This window comes from Alexandromys fortis, unplaced genomic scaffold (genome assembly GCF_014885135.2).
Source record: "Alexandromys fortis isolate MF-2015 unplaced genomic scaffold, M_Fortis_MF-2015_v1.1 scaffold_125, whole genome shotgun sequence".
Taxonomy (NCBI): domain Eukaryota; kingdom Metazoa; phylum Chordata; class Mammalia; order Rodentia; family Cricetidae; genus Alexandromys; species Alexandromys fortis.
In genome coordinates this window covers 4737723-4760021 of record NW_026068026.1, presented here as the reverse complement: position 1 = coordinate 4760021, position 22299 = coordinate 4737723, and the positions used below count along the sequence as shown (strand labels likewise).

Sequence of the window (22299 nt, the reverse complement as noted above, 5' to 3'; positions counted from 1 at the left end):
ATGTTCCTGACTATATTACATAACCAGTATAGCTCAACAACGTAGAGATTGTAAGAAAAATGTAGAGAATCGTATTGGGAGCTAAGACAGGAATCTTGCAAAATTAGATAAAATATCCAGTCTGACATAAACACCATATGGTAACCGCCCTGAGACAGGAGCTGGATGCTATGTGTTAAAATTATGACACAGAGAGGAAGTGCTGGGGAAAAAATGAAATTTGCAGTTCGGTCTAAATCTTACTACTTTATTTTCCTAGCTAAGTAGGGTAAGACTGCAGCAGCAGCTCTCTCAAGTCTTTCCTCCGTCTACTCACACTTCACCTAAGTAGTATTGCTATCATACCACAGTGCTTTTGCAATGATGGCTGCTTTAAGATATTCCATGGCTACACTATTTGCTGAGTTTTAGTTCAAAATGAAGCTTAAGGTAATATTTGTAGTAACTGAAAACGATCTCAAAATTTAGAAATTTCCCTTTTCTTACTTGAGGGTCTAATCATTCTCAACAGTGTAATAAGGGATGGTTCAAGGCATCACTGTGTTTCCATGAGCAACAGTGGATGCCAAAATACGCTAGGAGTACTCAGAAATAAGATAAAACATTTTCATCTTCCATCAAAATTGCTTTAGATATGGATTTAATTTTTATGTGTTTGGGTATTTTGCCTGAGTGCATGGTGGTCATGAAACCTCAGGAGAGCATCATAACTCCTGGAACTGGGATTATAGACAGTTGTAAGCTGCCATGTGGGTGCTGGGAATTGAACCTGGGTCCTCTGGCAGAGCAGTCGGTGCTTTTAACTGCTGATCCATCTTCCCAGTGCCCAAATTACTGCTTTGTAATAGAAAAATAGAAACAGATGAAACAGAAGTAATGTGCTGCCTATAATACTTCCAGAAAGCAAGCAGTGCAAATATCAGTAAATAGTATTGATGACATAAACCTATCAGCAAAGTGTTTACCTCCCAAAACAAAGGCTCTTTCCCCAAAAGGCAAAACAAACCCTCTCCCGAAAACACAACAAAAAGACCTACAAATTTTGCATGCCCTCTCTAAGAAAAGGGACACCATCCTGCTATTCACAACACAGCACAGACATGACTGTTCCAAGTTTAGCTACTGAATCCATTTATTTATAGCAATCCCATTCTGTGTCTTGGCAGCAGAATCACAGGCTCAGAAATACAGTAGGCGATGGTTGTAAACTACTTCACATTGTCCACCATTAAGACGGCTGCGAACTTCAGCGAAAAGGCAACGGGGGTCAAAGTGGAAGGCACTTCTGTAATCACACTTAAGAGGCTGTCAGCATGTTTCTATCGCTCTGAGTGTGATGGAAGAAAAGGTGAATGGGAGTGGCTAGAGAAGGAAAAGAGGATCACTCTTCATCCTAAATTAGAAAGTGAGGTAAGCATATAATTTAAACTGGAGGGGATGAAAGTGATGCCCAAGAAAAGGGGAAGAAAGAGATGAATACTCTTTGGATATAACAGTGGATATATCCTGTGATCAAACAACCTGAATAAGTGCCTAAGAAGGTCCTTATGAAGTCCACACTCATATGGAACATTTTTTTTTGTGGAGATTCAGTAACTTATGATCATCACTGTATTACAATCAGAACAGCAGCTTTGGAAAATTGCTTAAAGATAAATGAGGAGGCGGCCTCTCAGCCAGTGCCTGGAAGACCGCAGAGATTATTCAGAAGCAGAGGACTTACCTCAGCTCCTCTTGCCTGCTTTCTGAGCAAGGTGTCACTGTGTAGTCCTGGCTGCCCTGGAAGCCTTGTGAAGCTTCCTGCCTCTGCCTCGTGAGTGCCGGGCTTAGAGGCCTGAGCCACTACACCCAGCTTATCCGCCTGGCTCTTTAAAACCAACACTGCTAATACAGTAAAATGACTGATTTAATCCAAGTCTTCTGAAAGAGTCTGCATGTAAATTGAGATACAACGACAACTTTCTTTCCCATTTACAAAAACAACATTAAAATAAAAGCACCACTCTACTCTCTAGATACAAAATTTTAATTCAAATGGCCATAAAGTATTAAAAATATTTACCCACTATATTTAAGACTGTAGTACAACATGCCATGTAATGCTTGCTCTTTTCTCACAAATGATTAAAATAAAAGTTAAAAAAAACCAAAACCATAGTTTAGTTTAATAAAGATAGCCACAGGGTGATAGTGGTGCAAGCCTTTGATAACAGCCCTTGAGAGGCAGAGGAAGGTGGATCTCTGAGTTTGAACCCAACCTGGTCTACAGAGCAAGTTCCAGGACAGTGAAGGCTACACAGAGAAACCCTGTCTGGAAAAACAAAACAAACAAACAAAAAAAAACCCAATATTTTAGCCCTAAGAATTGCAAACTGTAATACTTTTGACAATTCCAAGTATTTCCAAAATGCCAAATCTAGTAAGTGGGAACATTAGAGATGTGTAGTAATGCTTTTGAAGAGACCATTATTGTCTATCTCTGTGGTAGTTTTCTAGAAAAATCTATAACCACAGGAATCTGAACACAGACATTAATCTGCTTTGGGTCTTGAGGATTTGGCTATCCGCATGAATTATTTTATATGACAGTGCCCTTTACTGACATGACCGTCACAGCATTTCATCGTGGGGTGCACTTCTGATGTTTTCTCCCTCGCGCTGTTCACAGTGTGTGCTAGTTCACTCTCAGTCTCTTAGGGGACCACTGACCAAATGCTTACCTACCCAACTCACAGCAGCACAGCATTCCTCACACTGTAGAAGAAAGGACAGATGACTGCTTTGGCTGCTACTAAAAGTGAATGTCATCCACTAGGATGACATAAGTAAACTAAATTGTCCACTGTTTTCTTCCGACGCTATTTAGAATTTAAAGAATGAAGCAGGTGTTCACTCAAAAACCATATGGGGAATCAGGTAAAAACATAAATGTTAACGTGTGCATTTATATTTTAGTCAGACTTAATAATTTTTTTTCTTTTGGGCACATAATAGATTTTTAATAAGTGCTATGCAAAATGCACATAGTAAAACTAGAAAACTTTAAAATGAATCATAAAAAGATAAGACACTACCAAAATTGCCCTTTCTTCCTTGGTAGTTGTCACACTGTCTATACAAGTACACAATTAAACCCTGTGTTCAGCAGTCTCTAAAAGAGATGGTCACTGGTAAAAACTCAGTATGAGATGTAAAACTCATTGCCCTGAATGGGGCGCGATGATGGGGATTAAACCTCGGTTGAATCTAGTAACTCCATGAAGCCCAGGTCTCATAGTGACTGAAGAATCCAGTTCATAATTAAAGAGCAAGGACAATGTATTGATCTGTCTGGGACTAGCACATAGTTGAAAATATGGTTGAGAAGAATGTGTGACCCAGAGGCAATAATTACAGTACTGACTCCTTCGGAGTTGAGAGGAATTTGAGGAGAAGCCTGGCGGTTAGTCCACCAAGGCCCACTTGCTTGACATAGAGACTGTCAGTGATTACTGTACATTAACACATTCATCTCATTTTTATGTTCTGAACTATACAGCACGACAGTGCTATTGAAAGCTAATACTGTAGTAGCTCAAGTTGTTTAGTTCAAGTAAGACTCTTACTTGCAGCTAGACTTCACTGGAGAATAGTCATTTAGACTGCAACTGATCTGCTATGAGCAGACACAGGGCAGTATTGTGAAAATGTTGCCACCCTTATTATTTAGATACTTTATCAGTGATTTCCCTACATTTTAAATCCACAAGCGAATATATCAAAATATAAAACATACACGGCTTGAGTCATTCTTTTTACACCTTTAAGAAAACATGAATAGCATAGTCTATGAAATGCCATGTTTACCTTAACCTTACATGAAATAATAAAATAGAAATTCATTGATTCATGTGAATAAAAATAATATTCCTTCAAAATAGGCCTTACCACACGTATACAGAATACAGTGCAAATTAAATCATTACATAATTAAAATAGCCTCAAAATTGTATCTCATTGATTACTCAACTTTAATGTCTCCTTATAGTTTTATGATTATTCTGAAGAGTCCAAAATTTATAAATCTTGTTAAAGTCAAAAGCTTTCTTCTAGTGCATTAAAATAATATCAGCCCCATTATCATTTCTTATTAACAGCAATGTTTTCAACATCTGCGAAAGGAAATTTTAACTTGGAAGAAAAAAATATCACAACAGCATAATTAAACAAATACAGCAAGCTAGGTCAAAGTCAGTTTTGTGAGAGACTGGTCATGTGCTCCACCACAGGGAGCTCACTGCTGGGACATGCCGCTGCCTCCGCTCACTCACTTGCTGGTGACTCGCGTTTTATACTGTAGGTTAGCCCAGTGCCGAGTCCTCTTGAAAAGAACTCAGAAAAGGAAGCGCAGAAATGAACAAAACCTCACAGGCAAAGTTTCATGAAATCTCAAGTCATCTTGCCTTGGTCATTCAAAGACAGTGACAAATGTCATAGGAAAATCAGCAGAAATATAAAATATGACAAGTCTTTAAAATTCAGACAGTAAATATAAAAACAGACACGTAAAAGCTTAGAGACAGGCTAAAGAATGAGGTATGATTGGGTCATCGTGCTACAATGTATCTCAGTGTATTAAGTTACAACCTGTGTTTCCAAGGTGCAAAGTCAGCAGACCATAACTTCTGTTGTTCACATGATCCTCTGGCCAGAGGCGTACAGGTCACCAACAATGCATGTAAAAAGCATGACGCTGTGTGATTACATGATAAGCTTATCTGCCCCATAAGAAGGCAAATCAGAAGTAAAAATGTAAGCAAACAATTTTGTATTAATAATAAATACGCCTTCAAGCATTTTAACATCAATATTTAACATCAATTTTAAATTTTAAATAAATGCAACTATTTTATACAGAACTGTACCATTTATTATACACACAGTACATGAGTTCCCTTTGTTCACAAAGGCTGGTTGTAGATAATTATGGAATGTTATAGTATCACCTTGCATAAAACTTCAGTACAGTTTCTGTACTTGAAAAAGGGTGCAAAACACCAGCCTCAGAAATCTGAATGGAAATATCTTTTCTTCCTTTTTAAAAAGCACATCAATGGCACACGCACCACACACTGTACATAAGCTCACTTTTAAATCACCAACTGAAGATATGATAGCAGGACAAGGGAGAACTCTATCCCGATCCCATCAGTTCTCTCACTGAAAGGCTGGTTCCTTCAGGAGCCTCTGTTGACATGTACACTTTCCCAAGAATTACCGAGCCCAGATAATTACACTTTAAAGAAGGCAAACAAAGCTGCCAAGAATTACTGCAGTAAGAAATGTCCTTTTCATAGAAGACTCAGGAGCAAACCTTCCTTAGGTTATCTGTCTTCCTTCCCATGACTGTAGTGGGTCAAGATTCTCCATTTTGAACTTTGGATGCTGGTGGTTGCATGAAATCCTTAAAGGGAACTAGTGCCTCTTTCAGAGCAGAACAAACTTCTGAGGATGAACACGTGATACATTCTACCAAAGTTGGGTATAAGGCAATTACTTGTGCCCATGTATTTCCATCAACTGTAAAGAGAAAAAGTACAAAAATCTCAAAACAGAGTTGATATAAACAGCAGCCACCCAATTTACAAAAACACAATGTAAAAACTTTAACAGGACAGTTCTGAGAGCATCTTTTAATTCTTAAATTTTGTAAGATTTCCTGATATAGTAATAAAGCACGAGAAACTGAGATAATACAGCATTGTGTACTTAGAAATTACATAAGAAAGTAGTTAAGGGGCTGGAGATGGCTCAGTGGTTAAGAGCACTTGCTGCTCTTGCAAAGGACTAGGGTTTGGTTCTCAGCACCCAAATGGCTGCTAAATGTCATTTCTAACTTCAGTTCCAGGGAAATCCAGTGCCTTCTTTTGGCCTCCTCAGTTATCAGGCACAAAAATACACATACATATATACAGACAAAACTTATACACATAAGACAAAAATAAGTAAAAAAGAAGGAAGATAAATGATCAGTGAGTACAGACTCATCAATGCCAACAACTTGAAAATAAGGCATATTTTAAATGATGCTTCGATTTGTGAAAACTTTGGACATTAATAAAGTAACAAATAATCCAAATCACTCTTTTCTATATAGTTGCCACAAAATCTAATGTGCATGTGTATATCAAGAACAATTGGAAAACATTTTTTTATTCAGTTGCCTACTAAACTATCTCCCCATAAGTCTCTCAGTAATGCTTTTGACACTGATTGCAATTTCAAACCAGGGAGCAGACATCATCTTCTCACAGGGCTTGCTAACCTCTAAGGTGTATCCCCAGACTGGGGAGAGTCACGTCTGCCTTTCACCGCATCTACCAAGTGGATGCTTCTCATCAGGAGCACAAAAGTGACCCATCTTATCCAACAATCTGCTTACACTGAAATCACATGTGACATTTATGTTTTCTGTCATTTGCTAAGTTTTCCCAGTACTAGGGACTTGTACATGTGAGTAAGGGTTGTACCACTAATCTTGTGTCTCACCAAATTACCTGGCTTGCCCCTCCGTCTTATTCTCTGGCAATTTCCCCACATAACCCTGGCTGGCAGATGTCATGTTATTACATGGAGCAAGTCTCCAGTCTGGGGCAGGGTAGCGTGCCATAAAGAATTCTATGAAAATGTATAAAACACTCTAGCTGATTCTTGAGACATGTTTTCTCTGTGCCCTGATTTCCTGGAACTTGCTCTGTAGACCAGGCTGGCTTCAAACTCACAGAGATCCACCTGCCTCTGCCTCCTGAGTGCTGAGATTAAAGGCGTGCGCCACCACACCTGGCTCAAAGCACCTTTTATAATGACTCTGTCTTTTTTAGGTGGCAGCATTTTCTCCCCCAAAATAAAGTGATGTCTGGTATCCTGGTGAAGTCAGCGTTTCAGTTCTTTATCTCAGTTCTCCTGATGAGAAACACGGAAATGAGCTCAGCGTCTCTCTCAACTTCCGAAATAGGCTCCTGATTAAATAAGCTTGGCAGACAACACATCAGCTCTCCCCTTAAAGACAACTCCTATGAATTCTCTACAGGCTTAGCATATAGAGCATACTCATACACAATCCAGGGTTTCCAAAACGAATGCTTATGGGACTTTCCATCTAATATATTCTCACCTACTCACTGTTTGCCTTCCATGCTGACTGTGATGCCCAGGGCCGCAGGGTGGAAGAAGGGAACCAACCCCCACAGTTTTCATAAGGGGTGTGCCAGTGTATATTGTGTGTGGAGGAGAGCCTCCACACACAATAAATACAATGTAATAATAATAATAGAAGTATCTACACCATATTTCTTTTTGCTTTTGCTTGGAGTGGGGGTTGGCTTAAAAGAAGCCAGAAAAGGAACTGAAAGACAAACGAAAGTCAAGCGCCTCTGCCCAGCTGTCACGCTTGACACTTCCTACCAGTCCACAGGGTACACAAATGGAGACTAGCTACACTGGCCAATCCACAGTCAAATTACTACACCAATTCTCGACTTATTAGAGGAGATACATGATGTGAAATGTCTTCCAGTAGGCTGTGAATGTGTTGCTCTCATTGGTTGATAAATAAAGCTGCTTTGGCCTATGGCAAGGCAGGGTAGAGCCAGGTGGAAAACCCTAGCAGAGATACAGGAGAAGAAGGGCAGAGTCAGGGAGACACCAGCAGCCACCCAAGGAGCAACATGCCAGAGCATCACTAGTAAGCCACGGGCCACATAGCAATACTTAGATGAATAGAAATGGGTTAATTTAAATGCAAGAGCCAGCTAATAAGGCCGAGCCATTGGTCATACATTTATAATTAATATTAAGTCTCTGAATGGTTATTTAGGAATTGGTGGGCAGGAGAGAAATGTTCAGTTACAGATATATCAAGATGACATCTGACACATCACTTGGGGGAATCTACTCAGGTTCTTATAGTATATTCTAAAGCCCGCCGTAACCTGAGGGATTTTTTTATAACAGGATGTCAGGTGTATAACACAAATCTGTAACCCAGGACTTGGGAGGGAAAGGAGAAAAGATCAGTAATTTAAGATTATCTTTGGCTGCATATAGTGGGGTTCAAGGCCAGCCTGAGTTACAGGAGCTTCTGTTTCAAAAACCCCAAATTATAAAAAGAATATTAAAGAGACGTATTCACCAATATGGAAGAATATACAGGTTTGTTAAGTGAAAAACTAGAGAAGAAAAAGTGGTTATAAACAGGGAATACTGTTATTTACTTGCATAGAAAACTGGGGTTATCTGGAGTATGTATTTTGTATTTACATGAAAAACTTCAAGAGAAGAACAAATTAATAAAAATAAAGTAGTAATAAAAATACACACATAAGCCAGACAGTGGTGGCGCACGCCTTTAATCCCAGGACTTGGGAGGCAGTGACAGGTGAATCGCTTGTGAGTTTGAGGACAGCCTGGTCAATAGAGCTAGTTCCAGGACAGCCAAGGCTACACAGAGAAACCCTGTCTCAAACCGCCCCCCGCCCAAACCCCACACATGTATTTTAAAATATTCATTTAGTTGTGCATCACAACAGGCACCTGGGGTCAGAGGACAGTTTGTAGCAGTCAGCTTTCTACTATGTGGTTTCTGTTACTGACTTCAAGTTCTCAGGTTTTGTAAGTGCTCTTACCCAGTGAGTATCACATTACCTGCTATTTTTATTGTTTTAATTTACATGTATTTATATTGTCTACTCAAAAATTTACCATCAAGTAAAATAATAAAACAAATCCCTTCAAACAAAAATAAATCTCCAAATGCCTCATTTCTAGCAGCAAAACTACAGGAAGACGATAATAAAAAGTTTAAACAGAGATGGAGCCTGTTGGCTCTAACCTGATAGTCAATCTCTTGCATCCGGCTTGGCTTGTACAAGAAGGCATTCTTACTTATTTTTCTCTCTTTCTTTCTTTCTTTCTTTCTTTCTTTCTTTCTTTCTTTCTTTCTTTCTTTCTTTCCTTCTTTTTCTTTCTCTCTTTCTTTCTTTCTTTCTTTCTTTCTTTCTTTTTCTTTCTTTTTTGTTTTTGTTTTGTTTGCTTTTCGTGACAGGGTTTCTCTGTGTTAATGGTCCTGGCACTGTCCTGGAACTCTCACTTGGTAGGCCGGCCTGGAACTCACTGAGATTCACCTGTCTCTGCCTCCCAAGTGCTGGAATTAAAGGTGTGTGCCACCCCCATCCGACCTGAAGTTTCTTACACTTTTCTAATATATTACTAAAACTTAAGGTTACATCAAATGAAAACATTCACTTTGTAAGTTCAGAGGAGAATTGTGCCTATGTGTGTGCAGGTGCACAGGTGTGGGTGGAGCCAGACCGCAGCTCAGATGCTGTTCTCAGGCACCTGCAATTGTCTGTTTTGTCACTGTGTGTCTGCTATCCTTGTGCAGGAATGTAGGAAGTCAGAGGACAACTTGTGCACTCAGTTGTCTTCTGTTTTTGCTAAACTCAGGGTGTCAGGCCAGGCCATCTTGCTGGCTTACCACATTTTTTAAAAAATAGGTCATTTAATATAAAGATCAAACATTCCAAATTAATATTCCTGAATTGACATTGTAATGGACTTGAGTTTTGTCACCACAATAACGGTAGAACAGAAAGCACAATGGTGGTTACATTCTGAAGTTCAGCTGACTTAGCAATAGCACAAAGCCCACGAATGGAAGATACGTGTAACATGAGGGGCCTGCTCACTGGTTATTTCGTGCGGTTATTTTGGGGGTTAAGCTGGCCGGACCGGAATGCAGCCTGCTCCTTCTCATTACTAAAGACATGTGTAATGTCTCATATGATAACCAAGTTTTAAGCACTTACCATTCTCAGGCTGAGTTTTCTTAAGCGAGTCAATGAGAGTACTGACTGCTTTTAAAACAAATATGATTTCTGTTACCTGTTGCCTAAAACAGATAAGAGAGATGATTTTCATTAAGATTTTAAAGGTACACTGAGTATTTTTCCCCACAAAGCTTGTACAAATAGCTGCATTTTGGAAGAATATTGAATACAATAAAATAAAAGATGTTAAATTCTTATAAAGGGACATCGTCAAGCACATATTGATAGCAAACACAAATACACCTGTATTTCCACATACAAACACATATATACACCTGTATAGCAAACAATATACTCGCCTGTATTCCAGACACAAATCTGATTTTTAGTTACTCTACCAAAATTGTCAATGAAAGGGAGGAAGTCAACTCCTGAAAAAGCTACATTTACAAGACACGTGCAACTATTTACAATTAAAATACTTTTCAACACATGCTTTAACAACTTCTCTACAACATAATTTTTGTTTTCTAATTAATATTAATGGAAATTTGCTAACGATTACATGAAAGAGATGCATATTTTATAATGTTGCCAAAAGTATACTCAAAATTGCAACAATACTCAGGTATTTATTGATATTTTGTAAGACATGAAACATGCCTGAAATTAATTCTGAGATGGCCTGTGTAGCAACATCCAACAATAAAAATAAGCACATAAGACTAGAAGGGTCCAAAAGAACACCCTGCTCTAACAGGAATAGCTGCATTGCCCTATGGTCTCTGCTAGCACTGGTCGGATCTGTAATCCCATAGACAGCCAGGCCTTCCCAGTACTGTACAGGGCACCACTTCAAGCCTCTTTTCCCCTCTTCTTTTCTTCTCTTTTTAAATTTGAGACAGGATCTCGGATTCCCCAGGCTGATGTCAAGCCTGTAACTGAGGACAACCTTGAACTTCTGATCCTCCCGCCTCAATTTCTCGAGTGTTGAGGTCAGAGGCCTCACTCACTATCAGGCCCTGTTTATGTAGTTTGGGGGACTACTGAACTGCATCTCTAGACATCAAACCTTCTTTGCAAGCAGCTCGATGGTGAAATGTTGCATACAGAAAACACGTAATCCTGCAACCCAGAATGAAACAACTTTACCAGTGACTATAGACAGAGCTCACGTTAGAGAAAGTATGCAGAGTGAGAGAGATGGCCCAGTGGTCTGCAGGGTATACTGCTCTTGCAGAAGAGCATGTCAGACAGCTCACAACTGCTTATCGCTCTAGCTTCAGAAGATTAGACACTTCTGGGCTCCTCAGGCATGTGCACTAATGCTGCACATGAACACATAAATGATAATAACAAAAAAGAAATATTAGAGGAGCTAGTTAAATACTCAACACAGAAGATGAAGGAAAGGTATTTTCTGAATGAATATTATGATCTAATTAATATACTCTTCACTCAAGAAGCTTTGTCTCTGCTCTTTCATGCACATATCACGTATCAACTTTAATTAACAAATTTTTAATCATCTCCTTAATCAAACTACTAGCAAGCTTTCAAAGGAAAGTTTTTGTGTATAGATTTGAAGGTATAATTTATGATGCAGAAATTTAAATTTCAAGATTGCAGATGGTTATTAAGTATTGGTCATTTTTAAAATGTGATTTTTGTGACTTTCATTCACCAAATTAGAAAACTGTAAAATAACTATTAAATGAGTAAAGAACTTTAAGACGCTGGAGACTGAGGAAAGGTATTCATATACTCCTGGGGAAATCTAAACTGGCATAAATCTGTGGTCAGCAATTTGATAAATAACATTTCAACATTTAAAAAGAAAATCGATATCCTTTGTCAGGTCCTACTTCAGAAACGGATAAAGAGACAAGAGTGTACACAGGACTTGGGGACCTGTGGAGGTGGCCTGCCTCTGCAGCTGTACCTAATCACAGAGAGGTCTCCTGACTCTCCTAACTTGGGTATCTCCGTTTATATTTCCTGTCTGCTTTGACTTAAACTTATTTTTACATTAAAAAAAATTATGATTACATATTTGCTAAATTTTCTTTACCACCCCACTGTGATTTAGCCCTGGAGGCCCTGCCATGAACACAAGTTGGATATACAAGAAGGAATCAGCTTAGGGCGAAGGCTTCCTTAGGCAGATTAGAAGACATCAAGATTTGAGAGGGCCAGGGAACAGACATAGATTTCGTCCTCTATGTAGCCAGGAAGTGACACTCAACAATAACCCTGGGAAGTGATTTAATCTCTCAGTTTCTCTTCAGAGAAAAAGATTATGTTTTCATGCAAGTCCTTACACAGAAACCTCTGGTAGAGGATCTCTTTTCAGATTCAAATTTTTTCCCAGGTTAAAAATGTAATTTAATACATGTATCACAGATTTCTTAATCTCCAAGAGAGACCTGAAATAGCATAATAATAATAATAAAAAAAAACCCTTACATATATGCAGCAAAGCCTATGAATACTTACCTTGTAAAGGGCAGATTCAATTATGAGCCACCTCAGGCTCACCCAGATCACTCAAGAAATCTCTTGGTTTTCGAGCCGTCTCTGTTACTAACTATGATATCACATCAGTGTGCTCCCTTCTTAATTAAGCACGTACCTTGGGAGAGGGCACTTTCCACTCAGCCTTTCGTCCTCTATGTAGCGATGTAGGACATCCTGAGACCGCTTTAACAGCACGGTGAGCGCCATTCGCGAGATGTAGCCTTCTTGGGGTGTGGTGACTTTGTTACTGAAGGAAAACTGGAGCAGTGTTTCAAAACACATCTTAGAAAACTCTTCTCTCAAACGAATGTCAATCTCTGCTTCTGTAAAATTAACAACATTTGATAATTAATAAAATGCTAAAAATAATGCATGCTAATGAGTCCAGCAAGCTAGGAACTAGGAATAAAAATATACCCTCAGATGAAAAGCACGGATCAACAACCTAGTTAATAATATTTAGTAAAAACAAAGCAAAACAATTTTCCCTCTTGGAATGTGAAAAAGAAGGCTGTCCATAATGGGCATTTTCTTTCTTGATTTTAGATTATTGTGTGTGTGTTCACACACCACACCATGCATGCGGCAGTCAGGAGACAACTCGTATGAGTCACTTCTCTATCCCTGCACCACGTGGGTTCTGATGACTGAACTCAGGTCATCAGAGGGAGCAAACACATGTTGGGCCCAACAATTTTCTTGTCTTTTCACCTTTTGAAAATTCTGTACAATGAGTCCCAAGGACAAGGGTTGTCACTGATTGGTAGAGTGCTTGGCTAGCATGCATAAGGTTTCCACTCCCATTACCAGATAAATGGCCACAGTGGCATTCGTCTGTCACTCCAGCAGAAGGAAGAGAGGTTCATGGTCATTCTAGGCTAAATAGGAAGTTTGAAGTCAGCTATTTGAAGCTATTTATTTTTTGAGGCCAGCCTGGGGTACCTGGAACCCCACCTTAAACAAAACAAAACCTCAGGAACTTCTCAAGAACTTACTATAAATCAAGTCACAACTTGTTGCCTTTTCTGTCTTTATTATCTTTTCTCTTTTCCTAGGAACGGGAGTCTGCTCTGGTCTAGACTAGTTCTTCTCTAAGCCTGTTGTCTAGCCTTAACCTGAAAGCAGTCTCTGGCGGGCCAACACCATTCTCCCTTGGGCTGCACTTCCTACAACACAAGCCTTCCATTTTCCTGGTTTACTATGTTCTCATCAAGATTTCTGCAGTGGCTTGCTAAAAAAGATGAACAGAAGGTAAATTTCTGCTGATCTCTTGAAGATGTCATTATTTTACTGTGGTACTCAGATGTGGCTCCCAGCCCCTCCAGCTGCTCTAGAGAACTCTGAGGAAAACCCTTCTGTACTCCAATCTGCCCAGCTGAGCCTAGACATGCACCTCCACGGTGAAAAGTCTTCATTTCTAGCCACCACGGCAAGTCTCTGGGAAGGAGAACTTCTAGGCCATTTTAAAAGATTGTGCCTCTGAATGTTTTCCATATGTTCTTTCTATTTTAAGTACATTGATATTTTCTGATATGTCTTACTAAGGGCCTTTTACCTTTCACTGTTTTGGGTACCGAGTTATCATTTCTAATGTGAAGATACGGGCTGGAGAGATGGCTCAGTGGTTAAGAGCATTGCCTGCTCTTCCAAAGGTCCTGAGTTCAATTCCCAGCAACCACGTGGTGGCTCACAACCATCTGTAAAGAGGTCTGGCGCCCTCTTCTGGCCTTCAGGCGTACAGACAGACAGAATATTGTATACATAATAAATAAATATTTAAAAAAATTAAAAAAATATGTAATGTGAAGATACGTGTCTTCAAAAATTCCCTTGTCGATATTTCTCTGTCCCTCCTGGAGACGCAGTATCACATTAGACACCTCTGCTCCATTTATTTCTTTTTGATTATAGCGCAGATTTTTCTATTGGCATCTGCTCCACTTTGTTACTTACCAGATGCTGTGACATCGGCACACTTGGCTCCTAGTAGGAAGCACTGTTTGGGGAAGTTACTAGGGGTGGACTGCGAGGTTTCCCCAGTAGATACTCATTCTCCCTCCCTTCTCTCTCTCTCTCTCTCTCTCTCTCTCTCTCTCTCTCTCTCTCTCTCTCACGTGGTGTGGTCTCAGTCTCTCCCAATCAGACCACGCCTCCCCTTCCTAGCTCCTCCTCTCACTCTGAGGCTCCTGCCAGGGGCTCAAGATGTGAGTTCTCAGTGTGCTGTTCCAGCTGCCATGCCAGCTTGCTGTCACACTTCTCTGCCGTGACGGTGATAAACTGTTATCCCTCATGAATCTGAAACACAAATCAACTCTGTTTCTTTTATTTACGCGTTGGTTTTGGCCTTTCCATTCACAGTCTACGAACTCTGGCTATCAGGTCCTGTTAAACAGCCAAGAACCCAGCCATCACAGGAACTTGTTGGGCATGGGATGTCCTGTGTGCTTATAGACAATCTCGAAGGTAAAGCTGAGGGATGTGTGCTTCATGCAGAGCCCCCGAAAGGGTGTGCAGGTGCCTTTCAGTGTGGCACACTTCATACACACACAGCAGTGAGATTATCAGAAGTCTAGGACGAGAGCACACCTGATACCTCGGTGCTGACTTAGTTGGAAATAGTTATACCTCATTCGATTGTACTTCATTAGACTATCTAGCATTTTAAATAGAAGTATGATACAAACATTAAGTCCACATAATTCTTTTCCTCTTAAATTCCCATGCTGATTAATTTACAGGCCAATTTTTTAAAACTTCTGAATGAGTGGAAAAAAAATTTATTTTGTTTTGTAAGTAGTATGAGAGCCATCTAGAGGCCAAACTGTACAAATGTTCTTTAAAATATCACAGATTATTCATGGATGTAGTAAATGCTAGGATTAAGAGTCTATACTGCAAAAATGAATAATCTCTCAGAAAAAAATCACATTATGATATCACTATTACATCTGAGATTTGAATACATATTTTCATAGAGAGAAATAATGAGAAAAGACAGATTAGGCAGCAGCAGATTAAGACATGCTGACACAAGAAGGGAGCATGTTCCCACAGTCTCTGCCTGATGACTATGAGCTTTCCAGTCAGACAAACACAGCTCTGTCTTTAAAGCTGCGCTGCCTACTCTCAGAAATGTTGAGAAAGGTTATACTTTCCAGCATAAGACTGTGCACGGTAGGCATTCCCTAAGGACAAATGTTAAGGCATTTTCTCTAGAGAACCGACATGCTAAGTGGCAGAGCATTCTCCTTTACACTACATTCTTGACAATAATCTACAACTTTACAGAACTATAAGCTTTGTCCACCAAATGACTCCATGAGATCCCAGAAGCACCACGTAACTTATTTAATCAGACCTTACAAATACGAACACACCTATACTTTCCCCCATAAAGTTTAGCAGTCTACAACACCACATCACTAAAAATTACTTCTCCATTCTCTGGTTTACATTTGAACAGAGAATTAAAGATGCCTTCTCAGCTTCTGAGCACTGTAAAGCCTCTGAAATAGCACACCTGTAAACGAGGGTGACTGCGAGTGGATGGAGCCCCGGTTGAGCATGGTCATCATCTGCCCCACAAAGGCTTTAGGAATAAGGTTGGCGTACGGGAGGATCTCTGCGCTGATGAGCTGAACAACCTAGAACAGAGGGGGTCAAAGATAGTTGTTTCCTTGAAACAGACCAAGTGTAATTTCTAGAGTAAAAGTTAAATTTTACTTTTTGAGAAATTAAAGAACCTTCCCTGATAGAAGTACACGAAGTTTTACTGTTACTACACACGACCACTGACATCAAGGTTTACTATACTATAATTTTTATAATAGATTGATCTTCATCCCAAATGTAAATATACAGAAAAACTGAAACTCACCCACGCTAAAATAAAATATCCAAAAATAAGATTAAATTTCTTATAATCAGAAATTATAAACTATGAGAAACTAAAGTTACACTTTTTTTTTTTTTTTGGTTTGCTGTCCCAGAACTTGCTCTTATAGACCAGGCTGGCCTTGAACTCACAAAGTTCTGCGCAGCTCTGCCTCCTGAGTGCTGGGATTAAAGGCGTGCACCACCACTGCACAGCTAATTTTTGTTAAATACCTTAACCTGACACACAGTTTATTTTATCCTTGGGAGGAAAGGAAAAGCTCATCCAGGGTTTAAACAGTAACGGCACAGAGGGGACATCTTGACAAATCTAGGATGATGCATACGCTTTGAAGTCTCCACCTGAAAATAATTTACTTGGTCAACTTAAATTAAGCTACCTCACTTAAAGACAACAGATCCCAACCCAAACTTCAAGCTAAAAACTTCAGGGTGGCAAGATGGTTCAGCTGGTACAGAACCGACGTAAAAGTGGGAGACTCCACAAAGTTGCCCTCTGACCTACATACAGACACACACAGGGAGACAGAGAGAGACATGCACACATGTGCCCTTCCCCCTGCTAGAATTAAAAACTTTTAAAGTGTTCAAATCCCATTTATAATCATCCAATAGTCAAAAATACAGGAAATGTTTCTAAGTTTGCTTACTTCAACATCAATACTTTCATTTCTTTGAAATTCTTGAATAGAAAGATTATCTGGAGGTATGCTAAAAAAGAAAAAAAAGATCTGATTTTTAAAGGTAAAACAAACAGGAGAGAGAAACAGTATTCAAATGATAAACATTAGCTCTTCCTTCTCAGGTTGAGACATCATCATACACTTAAAAGAATGGCCTTTTAAATTCAAGTAGTTCGTATAAATGATTTGTTAAAACTTCTCTTGGTATAATGTATAAAAAAGAAAGGTTTATAGATAATACCATCCACAACTAAAGTCACCATTGAGAGTACATCTGAATTTTTTATAATGATCTTGACATAAAAGACCCTCAATCAAGTCCATAAATTTGTAATACAAAGCATTGAATTCTTTACAGTAAATATAAGTGAACATCCATAAAAAAGATTTAGATTTTCTAAAACCAAGTTATTACAACAAGAACAGAGAAATCAATAGCTCTGAAAGAATCAAATCTAGAATCCAAGGATTCTAGCCTTTCTAATCTATGGATAGTAATATGGTCATAAATTCACCAAACACTAAGATATTAACTGTCTACGAACAACTGAATTAGTGCTGCTGTTACAACAGCCAAATCAGTCAGTGTCTGTAGGAACTTTGTCTGCCTTACTCTTGTGGATCTTCACTGCAAGCCCAGGAAGCAAGCAGTGTGACCGCAGGCAACAGAGGGAACGCTGAGGCCATATGTGCCTAAGAACACGGTCGGCCACCACACCTCACAGAAATAAATGGCAAGGCCACAATTTGAACTGCTTTCTTGACATTTAAGCCTATATTACTTCCTTTTATATTGCAGGCATAAAACAGCACCAAAGCATTTAGGTTTAGCGATATCAAGCACAGTTTTCCACTACAGCTGGACGGTTAGCAGGCCTTCAAGAGTACCAAGACCTCTACACCAGGCACTAGTCCTTCCCCCTCTGGCTGCTTCCAGTCAGTTAGGAGTTACGAGCAGTGAGAAAGGAAGGAACACACAGACGCCCGTCCACTGTGTCTGGTCAGGGTCTGTCAACCCAGATCTGAACACTCGACAGACACTCTTCCATCTCTCTAAAGGCTCTTCCTTTCAGATCAATGAGCTGACCTTTTGGTAAAGAGGAAGTCTTCAAGTGTGCTGGCTAATTCTGGCCACATGCTGTCAAACTTCCCAGAAGAAGCATGCTGTCGGGCGACAGGCAGCCCAATGGAAAGGACTTTGAGGAGAGAAGCTACTGCCAGTTTCCATGTGCTTTCCGAAGGGCAGGAATACTTCAAACTGAGAGGAACCCTGAGAGTCTGCGGAGGAGGACAGCTGAGATCAGTTAAAACACACACAGCTGCATTTAAAACAAAACACCAACAAAGCTGTAAAAAGACAGCGTGGCAGTGATCTCCCCTGAAAAGCAGGTTAAGACAGACTGATTCTCAGGCAGAGACCCCAAAGCCTACTTCCTAGACTTTTCATTTTCTTTGGAACAGGGAACTAGACCCAGGGCCTTTTGTATGCTAAGAATCCAGCACCACTGAGATAATCTGACCTCTGAAAGCTCCATGTGTTTGTAAACTGGACACAGTCTCACTGCTGTAGCTCAGGTTGGCCACAACCTCTGTCTGTCTCCCTGCCTCAGCCTCCTGAGTGCTGGGTCACATATCCGCTGCTATCATGTTGTGCTCACACTGTCTCCATCTATCCTGACCTGCTTCCCCCAGTAGAAAGGAATTTGTTCAGATAACTCTCTCCTTCAAAAGAAGTTAGGGGAGAGTAATAATGTGAAAATACCATCACTTTCAAGTTTCACACCTAAAATTCCTTGAGTTCTATATTCTGCTCAAATTTTTGTTGTTGTTGTTGTTTTGTTTTTCGAGACAGGGTTTCTCTGTGGTTTTGGTTCCTGTCCTGGCACTAGCTCTTGTAGACCAGGCTGGTCTCGAACTCACAGAGATCCGCCTGCCTCTGTCTCCTGAATGCTGGGATTAAAGGCGTGCGCCAATATTTTAATATTGCTCAAATATTTTAATGAACTTTTTCTAATACTGAAATTAACCATGCCAGAATATAAAACTTTGACATTTACATTTACATTTACATTTGTACTTCAAATAGAAGAAGAAACACAATGAACAAGAGTTTAAGCTAAAAAAAAAAAGACAAAATCCACATGATAATCTATATACTATATACAAATAAGGAACTGTTCTTTTAAAAATGAGTCTGCATTGCCAGTTAGATTGATCCTGAGTGCATCCCTGAGAACTAAGCATCCTTAAGAGTAGAGGATTCTTTAAGAACTATAGCAAATCCACTGTGAGGAAAGCGCTTACTAGACTAGAGATACAGTTTGGCAGAAAAGTGCCTGCCTGGCAGTTGAGAGGCTATGGGATCAATCTCTAGTACTCTGACACTCCCCACCCCAAAGTCACTCACAGACTAAAAAAGGGCTTGCTAAATACAATGCATGCATTTGAGGTCAATATAATTAACAATATTTTTCATCCATTCCAAAATATCGCCTAATGAGATATTTCACTAAATTTATAATATCAAATAAAATTATAGAGATAAAAAAGATACATTACCTTAATAACATTCTGGAGGACTTTTTCATTCACCACTGCTTTATGACAGGCTGTTTTTTGGTACAAATCTACAACTACTTCCAAAGATCTCTCAGCAAATGGCACATAATTCAAGGCTACCCATTCCGCCTACAAAGTAATATTTTCACATGGATTTAAAGGTAATGGGACTGAAGGAAACAAGATTGTTTTTGAAAAGAAAGCTCCTTTCCTTACAAGTTCAGGCCTTGGTTCTAGATCAGATCATATTACATGCAAAGTTTTCAAAAACATATGTACTTCATTAAAAATCATTTCAGCCAGGCAGAAGTTACAACTACTAGGGAGGCAGAGAGAGCATTCTGTCAAGACTGGGAAGGCGGGCTTTACGTGTTGCCAGTAGGTTAGGACAGTTTTAGGAAATTTAACTCACCGGTGCAAATAGTTGGATCTATTGTGATTCCATTGTGATGCAAGACAAATAGAATGAGAAAAATTAATACATATTAAAACTACTTCTGGACTATATATAATTATAATTTTTATGTTGAATGAAGAAAATCAGCATGTACATGCAGTCAAAAATTTACTTTTGTCTAAGTAAAAATGAAGACATAATTTGCCAACTAAGGCTATGAAAATTTATGTAAAAATCCAACTAAATTTCACACCAGCAATGGATAACTCATTTAGTACACGCAGATTTCTTCACTTTGCACTATTTTAAGGTAAGATTAGGCTCAGAGATTTACAGGCCATTTTCTAGAATGGGGTAGCCAAGAAAAAGGTATAATGGAACGTTCTTTTTTGAAGAAAGGTGAGCTTTCAGGAGGGCCATCTGGGAGAGGAGAGTCACAAACAGGAAGAAAAGGTTCACAGACGCAGTGTCTCAGATAACTTCTACTCTCTAACACACGAGTACAAATGAACGCCTTTTCTTAGGTAGCCAAAGTTTACCTTAATTGGAACTCACTGATAAGCCATAACTCATTAAAGAATAAACACAATTTGTAAACTACCTGATTATATTTTGCATTTGCAATGTGCTTTGTTTCCAGCTGTCCATACTGTGGAGGTTTACAGGAAAACTCTACAAATGCCAGTAACTGGTCAAATATAGCTGGGTACATTATCTGCATGTTTTCTGGTCCAACGCAGATGGCCTATAAACAAAATGTGAACATTAGAAAGCACAGCACGAACTCTAGAAAGTTATTCCCTATGAACTCAGTTGTTCAGTCACAGAATCTGAAGAACTGCACCACCTCATGCAATAGGCCATCTTTTCACACTTGGGATTCAAGCTATTCAAACAATTATTTAAAAAGTAAAAGCCAACCTGAAAGTGGTTAGTCAGGTTAAAAATGATTCCAATGAAGTGTGATTTATTCTGTAACACAGGAGGGAAAGGGCAAGCAAGCATGTTAAGACAGGTGCCAGGTAACGCTGTGGCACAGTACCTGAGATTTGCCACAGGGCAGTCAGGAGACCAGCACTAGGTCAAGATGAAGCTGACTTCACTGTAAGTGCTATAGGCTCATGGGCACAACAACTTGTTGCTACCCCATGCCTGGTTATATATTCACAGCATTATATTTGAAAAGTAAATCTTTAAAAAACTCATGCAAAATTATTTTAGTTAGGTAAAAAGTTATCAGGTTTTGAAATGATGTTACATTCTGTTTTCAGAGCCAAAGCTCAGAACAAATTCCTAAAGCCACAATGGATAATTCTATTTGTGGATATTCCGCTACAGTGGAATTATTAAAAAGTCAAAGTTTTATCTTGAAATAAAGGGGATGTGTACTGTTCTTTATTACCTTCTATGCATGTGTAACAAACCTGAATATGCAGTTCAAGAACCTGGGAATTCTCCAGATGAATACTTTTCTGGCCAGAAAGCCTTTTTTACTTACTTTAGTGAAATGTATATACAATGGATTTGGGTAATTTAACCAGAGGAGGAAAGTTTGATGAAATATAGTTTTTCTTCAATGAAAAATTTTAAAACTTATTTTTATTTCAATTATAGAAATTCATGCCCCTCAAACAATTTTTGAATGTAAGATTATCTTAAACTCTACATTTGTTCACAATTTGTTTCTTGTACAATGCAACTACGATTACAGAAATAAAGAACTACTCTTAGCCTGACTGCCTCCAGAGGCCGTTTATAGGGACCATGGTCACCACCGCAACATCAGCAGCATGTTCATCGTCCCAGCTGGGTAACTAGAAAACAGGCCTGACAGACAGACATACAGCTCACAGATGCTTGGACAGCAGGACTGCCTCCCTCTCATCTCAGACACTTTGCTGAGCTGGCCTTTTCCGGCCGTGTTTGTTTCTCAAGGCAGAGTTTCACACTGTAGCTAAGGCTGGGCTCACACTTCACGTGAGCCTCCCTGCCTCAGACTTCCACATATTGGGGTCAGAGAAGACTCCTTACACCCAATTCTGCTCAGCTTTTCTTTTAGAACATTTATTTCATATGTGTATGTGTGTGTACAGACACTTGCACCGTGGCATGGATGTGGAGAGTAGAACAACTTTTGGGATGTGTGTCTTCTGCCCCGTGGGCCCCAGGGCCATCGTCGGGCTGGGACGCAAGCTCCTTTATCTGCTTAGCTGCCCTGCCAGCCCTTGTTTAGGATTCTGATAGTTAGAAATTTCAGAATCAACTTCCCCAATAACCTAAACAACTCTTTCATTTTGATATGATCTTTCTTCTTCTAATCTGAATTTATTCAATGAATTTTAGATCTGTTTAAATCTGTCATTTGGCTGGGTGGCTGTGGCCTTTAATCCCAGTACTTGGGAGGCAGAGGTAGGTAGATCTCTGTGGGTTCAAGGCCAGCCTG

General features: G+C 39.5%; 1 protein-coding gene across 3 annotated transcripts in view; it reads right to left on the bottom strand.

Moving 5' to 3' along the window:
* Positions 1 to 1107: 1107 nt before the first annotated feature.
* The window catches only part of Mon2 (MON2 homolog, regulator of endosome-to-Golgi trafficking), an 82162-nt gene continuing 60970 nt past the window's right edge, over positions 1108 to 22299 (bottom strand). The window contains exons 27-35 of one of the 3 annotated variants that reach the window (XM_050163862.1): positions 20458 to 20601; positions 19872 to 19889; positions 19460 to 19588; positions 17988 to 18178; positions 16868 to 16928; positions 15844 to 15967; positions 12439 to 12646; positions 9846 to 9928; positions 1108 to 5559 (exon numbers count right to left, since the gene is read on the bottom strand). In XM_050163862.1, coding sequence (XP_050019819.1) covers positions 5396 to 5559; positions 9846 to 9928; positions 12439 to 12646; positions 15844 to 15967; positions 16868 to 16928; positions 17988 to 18178; positions 19460 to 19588; positions 19872 to 19889; positions 20458 to 20601 — 1122 coding nt within the window. In that variant the 3' untranslated portion in view covers positions 1108 to 5395. Of the gene's footprint in view, positions 5560 to 9845; positions 9929 to 12438; positions 12647 to 14499; positions 14619 to 15843; positions 15968 to 16867; positions 16929 to 17987; positions 18179 to 19459; positions 19589 to 19871; positions 19890 to 20457; positions 20602 to 22299 lie in introns of those variants that run through there. The other 2 variants (XM_050163863.1, XM_050163864.1) reach the window with 2 other exon arrangements.